The sequence below is a fragment of the Argopecten irradians genome, chromosome 9 (genome assembly GCF_041381155.1).
Source record: "Argopecten irradians isolate NY chromosome 9, Ai_NY, whole genome shotgun sequence".
NCBI lineage: Eukaryota > Metazoa > Mollusca > Bivalvia > Pectinida > Pectinidae > Argopecten > Argopecten irradians.
Window position 1 is genome coordinate 16,347,276 of NC_091142.1, and position 11,021 is coordinate 16,358,296.

At 34.7% G+C, this 11,021-nt stretch overlaps 1 protein-coding gene across 1 annotated transcript in view; it reads left to right on the forward strand.

Moving 5' to 3' along the window:
* LOC138331622 (equilibrative nucleobase transporter 1-like) overlaps positions 1-2,953 on the forward strand; it is a 75,662-nt gene extending 72,709 nt beyond the window's left edge. The window contains exon 9 of the mRNA XM_069279340.1: positions 73-2,953. Within this exon, the coding sequence (XP_069135441.1) occupies positions 73-249 (177 nt within the window). The 3' untranslated portion in view covers positions 250-2,953. The remainder of the gene's footprint in view (positions 1-72) is intronic.
* Positions 2,954-11,021: the final 8,068 nt, after the last annotated feature.

Here is an 11,021-nt window from a genome sequence, read left to right on the forward strand (position 1 = left end):
GATATACATGTATAACAATCTAGGATAGCAATAATAACAAGAATTTCGAGTATAACTTCCTGTGTTTTTTAGATAAATCTACTACTGTTGGTGCTTCTGCTGGTTTCCTGTGGCCATCCTATCAATTTATGGTACCACTGTAGACTAGGTCTCATCCGGGACACCAGTAATTCAGAACGAGATCGGAACACAGCCAATGAGCAACTAGTCTCAGAGGACGTTGTCATAGCAGCGGAAGGCACACCATGACATGCGCCTGTAACATGCGTCCTTGATACTGGAAACTCTACCAGTGATCAGTTCGTCTCAATGGGCGTTGCTATAGCAACAGAAAGTACGCCATAACCTCATTACAGAAATTTGTCCCAGATTGTGGGTGTGCTGGTATGATTCTATCATTTCCGTGACACAGGGATATCTACATGACGGTTATTTACCACTCATTTCTGATCCAGATTGAAATACGCCATCAATTTCCTGGCTATTGTTCCAGAGTATTTGAAATTGCCATCGATCGAGCGATAAGATTCCGCCAAAATTATTTACTCAAGGCACGCCAGCAATATTAGAAGGACAAACGGCGTGTCAGTATCCTAGGATCCGAATCTTAAGCAAAAAACCTTTGTATTGAACAAGCAGTAAAATAATATTTGCAGTAAGATGCACAAGTGGTGATGAATTATGATTATATCAAGTGTGTGCTATGTTGATAAATCAAACCATAAGGTGGAACAAAGAGGGTTTTTAAGACAAAATCAAAATACATACATTGTGTGTAGTTGTTATATTTTTGTAATATATATTTTCATATTAATCAAATCAATCATTTGAAGCCATGTGAGATCAAGTACATTAATATTTAATTAAGGCATCTTCCATATGTCCCCCATCTACGTTCATGATACAGGATTTAAAAGCAACAAGAATTCAACAAAAACATTATTGATCTACTAGAGGGAGAGATAGATCTGTTGCCGATCCTTAGATTTGGAAACATCTAGAAAATTGTCTGTGACAAATTGGGTCACTTAACAAATGTAAATAGGGTAGAATGTATTGATTTGAGCAACTTCACAGCCACATTTCAATACAGTCAGACGGCCCCTACGTGTTTTTTTCCAAATTAACTTAAACAGTTTTGGGCTTTTTCGTGGGTCTTGACTACAAACTTCATTTCACAATTTAAATTTCCAGTAGTCCAGTGCTGTTAGTGAAGTCAACATTCATTCCACACTTAAACGAAACGTAAGGTTGGAAAGAATAATTTTGTGAGGCTATTGTTACACAGCCGGTGAATATTTTATTTGTGACGCTGCCAGACTAAGTATGATGTGTACCCGTCACTGTCACCAGACAAATAACTTGTGCATCAACATTTATTGTTTCTTCTCCCACAATTCACTAATATGTCACCGGTTTAAGAATTTTTTTCGTCAACCCCGAAGGTAAGACATATTGCACGCGCTAAACTTTTGAACCTGAAGACAACTGCATGACGCTATGACTTCATGCGAAGGAAACGTGGCGTGCATTGTTAATGACGTAATCAATGATATTGACGTGCAGTTTGCGAAACCATGTTCATGCCGTTTTGTTTGTATTGTTGTTGCTATCATCTCATTTTTATTCTTTTGTTCATGGGAGAGAAAGAATCATTCCCTACTTTTGAGGGTGTGACAATATATCATAATCCTCGGGGATATTCCTGAATGAATACCCCTTGGGTTTTAATTTCGTTGTCACACCCTCTAGGTAGGAAAAGATTCCGCTAAACCCGCTCTGTTTTTAAACGGGTAAATATTGATTTAATATATTTTTTTTCCATTTTAGACTAATATGTGACCATTATGACGTCATTAATGTCAACATGGAAATTGATCAGTCAAAATAACTGTTCAATTTTAAAGATGGAAATGGCAAAACTAAACTGTTTCTTAATTTAACATTAACATCCTATCAAGGAAGGCAACCTATAGGGGTGAAATATATAACTTTATTATAACATATATAGCATTGGGGTATTTATAATGAATACAGATTTCACAGATTTGTAGACAGTCATTTCATATTCATTGATTCATAATAACTTACACCGTCCTTCAATTATCAGTTTTATTACAAATTAATATAATATAGAGAAAAACAATATAAAAATACACATGTATATGTAGTGTGTAATAGTCAATATAATCCCTTCATATCCTCCCTCAAGTTTGCTTTGGATTTTACCCAGGCCATACTTGCAGAAACAGATGAAGGGAGATAATTCAGAATAAAACCGGTAGTCAATTCATGGACATTGCAAATAATCTTATTACTGTAGACAACTCAGATAAATCAAGCGTCAAGAAATAAACCTAGATGGCACATTAAGTTAACGTAGATGTAGGTAAAAAATATGTAGCGGCTATCCTAAGTCTTGTTTGAATGAAATATTATACATATTGAGCTGCTTTTCTTATTAAAACAATAAATTAATATGGCATTTCTGTCATCTGTTTTATGTATGAAATACATAAAAAGGGTGTATATAGGTTTTGGCTGTTGTCCGATTCATATTGAATCTTTTGATTGATAATACAATATTTTTTAAATGTATGGAATATAAAATTTTATAAATTTATTACTAGTACTGTAACTGCGTTTCATATAGAAGTCTGATTTATGTCGATGCTGAATATTTATATGCTGAATTCAGGATACTTACAATGTTCAAAGGAATAATTTACTCCCATAAAGGACACCTCTATGTAAATGGCACATATTTTAATGTCTCGCTGGCGTCCTTGATAGACAGACATGACTGTTTGTAACAATTATATTTCTGCTTCCCTTTTTCGCTTTCAGTTTGAAACTATTTCAATATGTTTAGAAGGATATGTGATTATCATTTAAACCGCTAAACAATATTTCATGTAAAATCTCACCATAGACACACATGTAAATAGCATTGTATATATTACTCTCTTTTAATTAAAGATCAATTCTTTCTGGAGGTGTTCTTAGTTTTGTTGTTCTTATTTTTTTTATATAAGAGGATATGACTTTAGACAGTATTACTGCTTTTATGTTTGTCTCCAGTGAAATGTCTGTGTACAATGGACTCGACACTCGACAGAATTCGACACTTCGGAAAATTTCCCAATCCGGAAAGTTTGAGTTGGGGACACAAGTTTCCGGATAATCAGAAATCTACTATATCTTATCATATGTACACCAATTTCCCTTTTACGATTAAGTTTTATGCATACTAAGGCGTCTGTATCGTTGCCTCACTACTTGATAGGCATCAAGGTGCGTCCAGGAGAAACAAAACTGTCACATAGTGTAATAATCATTTTTAAAAACCGCATCGCCATTTTGGGTGACTTTTATAATATACCCTTTAACGTGCATGTTATCGTAGGGTAGCATTAAATGATAAACATCAATTCTATGTGTCATAATTTAGAAAACAGACGCAAATTGTTAGTTTTTTAAAGGATACGCATACAAATTACCGTGTACCAAATAGGAAGCAGAATGATACTAATCGAATATATACAAACACCAAAAAAACCAATACCACGCTATTAAGCATAGTACCATTCGTGTTCAAAACCAAGTATTACTCGCCCTCCGCAGGAATCGCGATCGAGACCAAAATTTAGCAATTGCACGATACTACGGTCGGTGTTCTCAGTGTTTGTGTGGTTCGGTTAATTAAATTAATGCCCTTTTAACAGCCAGGGTCATTTATGGATGACCTCCCATGAGTGCAATGCGTTGCTGTGTGTTTTGGGAGGCTGTGATATGTTTAACACCGAATAAACACATCGGCTTCCTTCCGCCTCATGAAACTGTCATGACCTTTAATGACAATACAATGTAAAACAAAATCGAACAAAGTAACAGAAGAGCCTAACCGAGGCACAAAATGAATATACCGCAGTCTCCCAAAACACTCACCACGATGTTGTGTGTTAATATCTGGATGTTTTGGGAGGCTGCGGTATATTCAACACAAAACAATCACGTCGGTGTCCCTTCACCTCATAAACCTGGCTTAGTCTTAAATGACAATTACTCTCAATATGATGTAAAGAATGTCAAACAAAGAAACTCTTCAACATCACCGGAATCACTATGATAAATAGAGAATACACGGTTAGTATCTTACAATACAAGGTTTATTTTGGTGCGAGACTTAGGAAAGCCGAGATGACGAGGCTTTGCCGAGTCATCCCGGCTTTCCGTGTCGAGCACCAAAATAAAACTTGTATTGTAAGATACTAACCATGTATTCTGTTTATCCTGCAACCATTTTGGCATTCAAAACTTAAGCAAATTGACAGTTATTTACTTGGTTTCGCTCCAAGCGAGACGCTTCCTAGATGCGGAGGTAAAGATTCATTCAGTAAACCGAATGAGAGTGTACTCCTTTTTACTGCCGTGGGAAATTAAATAAGCGCATTCACAAACAGTATCCGTAATATTATTCAGTGTGATATATCATTGAAACAAAATGAAAATACTAAAAAAACAATAAATACCCATAAAAGAATTACTTTACAATACATACCTTTGTCATGAGCCAAGAAAAAGACGACACCGCCATACGAAATTTTCGATAGCGTAAAAATGACGTCATTCCGGTGAATGTTACGTCACGTTTTAACGGGACTGAATGACGTTTCATTCACCGGAAGGTTCAAGTTCTGGGTCAAGTTAGAAAAAGTTCCGTCAGGTATGGAACAAATTCACGTGATCGTATTGACGGATAAAGCATTTCGTATTGACGGATAAAGCACAAGTTTATCCGGCAGTAGTTATCGGTCAGTATGTGGGACAGTTGCAGGATAAAGCTATATAATCATGTCAGATACCTATCTATTCCAAAGGAATACACAGTTAAGCTTGCCGATACCTGTCAATCTTTTATCTTAGCTCAATTCCGTTCATGCGTTCGTTTTATCACACTGAAGAAGTCACACATGATCAAGTGATTCCTACTGAAATACCAAGCATCGACAATACGTTTTGAATGCAAAAACTAAATTGCCGCATTAACGTTTGAAACATTGTTTATGACTTACTACTATTGTTGTAATGTTATCTGATATGACAAACAAATTGAACCCACAGTGCTGCTATGTAAATGCAGTATTGCCTACTGTGTCTCCATTTCCTGTTTGCAACGTCAACGATGCAAATGGAATCATAGCACGTTAAGATAAAAACAATGCTTCACCAGAATTTTTTTTATATTTTTTTTCCTGTGTTGCCTATGCGTTCATTTGTACATGTATATTGGTCCCATGTGGAAAATAAGGGCTGTTATGTTTTGAAAAAAGCAATGAATGATAATAAGGAAACAAACAACGATGATTTATTATTATTTATATTATTCTGGCAGGATTCTTTTCATATATCAATATAGGCCAATAACATGGCTTTTCATAAAAACAAAATATCAAACAGAACCGTAACAAAACAACCATATTTACATTTCAAAATCGTTACTTTGCAAGACAGAGTGATTTGTTTACATAAACGAACAAAAATAAATACCCGTCTACTATATTAGACTCCAAAGATACCAAATTGTTTATGGGTAAAATGTGTTCCAATGAATGAGAGACTGTTTTCACTGCTTATCTCAATACATTGTTACGTAATAGACTGTGTTTCATTTTAAGGTAAAAAGTAAAGCTTGGATAACTGAAAACCGACAAACTGAATCGCTGTAATATCTGTTTATATATACCGGTACAGTATGGGGAATACTAGTTATCTTTGTTATCAACAAATCGATATAAGTTTCATCTTCCCTTGGAACAAAGCAATATATCATCACAAAATCAGCGTACAGCAATGCCTGTAAAAGTATACTAAGGCTCGTAAACATTTATTGCTAAAAGCATTCCATTAGCAATGACATGTACAATGAGAGTAATTACGGAGGAATAGATATATCTATGGGTGAAATACACTATTTTTTTTCTAAAAACGTTTATGTATCTCATTTTCATTATACAGTAATTACCTTACTAATTGCAAATAGTTTACTATTCAACAAAAATGAATAGACTGTTTGATTAATTCGACCTAATATATATAGACACAAGCAGTTCCCCATATAGTGCACATTGCATAGACAAACTATAAATAATTGCGTGCATTTCTGTTGTGAGAGTTTGTGGTATATTCCATGCTGTGTCTCTATGCGATAGTGAACCTCTTGTCCTCTTTATAGTGAGAACCACACCGTCAAACACATCGAACCGTACCTCATACAGACAGCTTATGGGTTCTTATAAAAGCTCATTTCATATATGCGACAAATATTACTCACAAACATTACTACCATTCTAAATGAGAACATAAAGAACCACTATGTTTCCATATTGTTTCTATGGTTATTACCTATTAAAACATGCTATATGTCTAAATGCAGAAATCCGTATGTTATAACAATTTACTCAATTTGAACAAAATCCGTTAATGGTCATTTTACAAAACCATGCATGCACATCCACATGTAGTTCCAAAAATTGTTTTTTTTTTTTTTTTTTTTGTGTGTGTGTGAAGTTTGAAAATGATGCAGTAGTTTCGAAGCAGTTATCTGGATAGACGAAAAATAATCTAATTTAACCCCTAGCTTCGTGGCGTTGTTAACAAGAAATTCCAGGAAAAGCTCGATCTCTGTCAATTGATTTATTGTTCACTTTGGTTATTTTAGCAGACTTGCGTTAGTATGATGGTGAGTGCTGGAAATTCAGACACCTAAATATAAGAGATTTTATTAAAGAAGTCTAAGTATTCATTTCTGCGAGCCTTGGCAAGCAAAGCTTAAAAATTCAAGACGAGTTTGATAAAATCTCATATGAAATGAACACAAATTTGATATACCTTTTACCACATAACTGTAATAAATCAACATTTCAAAAAATCTCAAAAGAAAATGTTTTCCGCAAATCCAGGGGAGTCCGCCATTCGACAGCCCTCCTCGAAATCATGACGTCATTACAAAGTGTATGTCATGATGTCACACTTATTTTCCATTATATGTCATATAACACGTTTGATGTGTGCTCAAATATAACATGGGTGAAATCACTGGCTATAAGACGGATTACGTGTTAAGCATGAATATGTAATAATCAGCAATGAAAAAAACTATTTCACAGATTTTTGCCCGTTTTACCTTTGGCTTCTGTACTATATCTGCCAATCTGAAATTAATAAAAGAAAAAAAATCATGTGCTTATAAAACCTCTAGCTACTGGATTGGTCTGACTCATACTATAATCTATATCCACCCAGGCAAACACGTCTAGATATTTTCCGGGGCACCTGTTAGTACAGACATTTGTTACATTTGTCTTGTGACCCGCGGACCCCTGTCACCATTCATCAGCTTATATGCACACAGGTAGAGTGGGCTGAACTTAATTTCGTTCATACATAATCATTATTATACTAATGTATCGAAATACAAAATCAAAATGACTTGAATTTACAGTGATTTGTTAAAGGACAAAGTACTTATCTGATAGAGAGAGAGATTTGTGAATGTACATTCACATTATCTGCTATTGTTAATTTTTATTTTAATGAGGCTGTATATTTATATTTAAATTACGGTTGAGTGATTTATCAATGCAGTTGGTACACTGCTGCGTTTATGTTGTTATTGCCGAGCATGAAAATATACGTTTAATTGATACGTTTAAGGGATATTGTACCCGTTAGAGTTGTTTCCCTTTGTGATGTATAAGATAACAATAAAATTTTGTTTTTAAATGCCCACTACATTTTCGAAACAAAACAAATGTTTTATAAAATCATAAAAACATAAAATAAGAACATTTAAATCGACAGCCTAAGATGAGGTGACACCTTCAAAGAAATGCAAGATTCCCTGCATAATATTTGTTCGTAGTGAGTGATTTATTTATGTATCGAAATACAAAATCAAAATGACTTGAATTTACAGTGATTTGTTAAAGGACAAAGTACTTATCTGATAGAGAGAGAGATTTGTGAATGTACATTCACATTATCTGCTATTGTTAATTTTTATTTTAATGAGGCTGTATATTTATATTTAAATTACGGTTGAGTGATTTATCAATGCTAGTTGGTACACTGCTGCGTTTATGTTGTTATTGCCGAGCATGAAAATATACGTTTAATTGATACGTTTAAGGGATATTGTACCCGTTAGAGTTGTTTCCCTTTGTGATGTATAAGATAACAATAAAATTTTGTTTTTAAATGCCCACTACATTTTCGAAACAAAACAAATGTTTTATAAAATCATAAAAACATAAAATAAGAACATTTAAATCGACAGCCTAAGATGAGGTGACACCTTCAAAGAAATGCAAGATTCCCTGCATAATATTTGTTCGTAGTGAGTGATTTATTTCGCTGTTTTGCTGCTACTTGTTACACACAACAGGGAGTAAGACAGTTGAATTTACAACTAATCAATCTGAAATATATGTGTTCACAAGCTTTTGTTGGCTAGTGGATGCGCTTATCGTCCTATGAACAGTTAATGTTATTTATGGAAATCTCCCCTTTCATTGTGCTTTGTGAATGTCTGCATGTTTTGGGAGGCTGCGGTATATTCGTGCTATGTCCATCTGTAATAGTGGAACTTCTATAGCTCTTTATCATGAATGCATTCAGCAACAATACCGAGCAGCATACCCTATCTTAATGCATACATGGTTGTCCTATATAAATAATGATATACTTCATGACTTTCTCTGTTGAGCGGTTACCAAGCAAATTGAAGTCTACTCAATATTTAGTAAATTAAGAGACACGATTTCCCAAGCAGTCAGAAATACTACTTTATCCTGCAACTGCCCCACATACTGACGGATAATTACTGCCGGATGTACTTGTGCTTTATTCTTCAATACGGTTTTACGAATTTGTTCCATATCTTATGTAATCCGACTTCGAAGGGTTACATAATTTACACGTGCACGTGCTCCATTATCATTATACCCTCATAACCTCAACAAAATACAAATCTATTTCTTAAATATCATAAATCCCTATGGCGGTGCTGTCTTTCTCTTGGCTCATGACAAAGGTATGTAGTTTACAGTAAATCTTTGATGAGTAATTATTGTTGTTTTGAGTACATTTTCATACTTTTCAGTGATATTACACACTGAATAGAATTACACGTCAACTCGGCTTTCCTAAGTCTTGCACCAAAATAAACCTTTTACTGTAACAATGTGTTCTCTATGAAACCCTTCTTATGTGCAATTAGAATATATGCATAGCACTTCATGTATCCAAGTGTTTGAAACTATAAATTTTAATTGGATGTAGCACAAAAGTGCAGTTGGCTTACACTGAAGCTTTTAAGCTGTCTGAATACATGTTATACTCTACAAACTCCATAGCGACATGTACTTTCACAATAGGTCCCTTTGGTGACAGTGGTCGGTTGTTGATAGTGGGATACTTGAGATTTGTGGAGATACGAGTTACTAGGAGAACATTTATTAGAATAATGAAAAAAAAAACAAGAAAAGTTTAAAAAAAAATGCGGAAAAAATAAACAAAACAAAAGAAAAAACTCTTTGAAAGTATAAGGTCTGTAGATAGAATTTCTACTGGATAATATATTCAATTCTGTAACTAAGTAAGATGTTTGTAGTGTATGTTTCCGTCTTCGTTTTTTAATACTAAGGTGTACGAATGTAGGTAAATACAAGTTATATGACATTTCAAAAACAAGTGAATGAGTATTTGCGTTGACAAGACTTTAATCCTTTCAGTCAGCAAATATACGTTTGTTTTTTACACCAGCACTGAAAGACCATTATGTAATTTTGCAAAGGAAAATCTTAAGTGCCTTTCTACCTTTCTGAAAAGCATTTACTTTTAAAAATGGCAATGTAAATCGAGATTGTTAATTTTGTAGTGTTGCAAACGTTATTAGCTTGCCGTTAGTTCTATACTTATCATACCTTCTGAACAACTTAATTACAATAAATCAAAAGTTAACTTTCATAATGTAATAACTATAACGTAATGTAATCTCATCTTAAGCCATCGATATATGTTACTATTGGTTTTAAGGCACTTTTAGATTCTGTTTCGGATAGATTATTATAAAAAATGTAAATGTAAATAGTTAGTCTGCATAAATTTCTCTTCTTTTCAATTGCAAAGATCAGTAGACTTAAATGGGACTTTAATGGTTAAATGAACGAAACCTTGAGCAATGCAAGTTAGGACAAACAAAACGAAGGCGAAAGCTGGAATAACAAGAGGAAGAACGTCCTGGCTTGATAGATGTGTTACTCTGTTATTTTTGTACATCATAAACATACACTATCGTTATATAAAGAATAGATGGTTGGTAGCTTACAATATATGGTTTATTTTGGTGCGAGACTTAGGAAAGCCGAGTTGAGTCATCTCGGCTTTCTGTGTATTCTGTTTATCATACAACCATTATTACATTCTAATTGGATCAATCTGCCAGTCATTTACTTGGTTTCGCTCGACGCTTTTGTGATGCGGAGGAAACGATTGATTAACGATGATTATTTTTACGTCCTATTAACAGCTATGGTCATGTAAGGACGGCCTCCCACGTATGCAGTGTGTTGTGTGTATGTTGTGCGAGGTGCATGTTTTGGGAGACTCTGGTATATTCATGTTGTGTCTTCTTGTATAGTGGAACTGTTGCCCTTTTTATAGTGCTATATCACTGAAGCATGTCGCCGGAGACACCAAGCAACACACCCCAACCGGTCACATTATACTGACAACGGGCGAACCAGTCTTCCCACTCCCTGTATGTGAGCGCTAAGCAGGAGCAGAAACTACCACTTTTATAGACTTTGGTCTGTCTCGGCCAGGGGCAGAAGCCAGAGCCTTCCTCACAAGGGCGAACGCTCATCTCAAGGCCAAAAGTGAGGCGGTACCAAGGGAGGCATTAGGAAAGTTAAAGTCAGTTAGGAAGAGTAGAAAAGATAAGATCCTAAAGTCGCCTT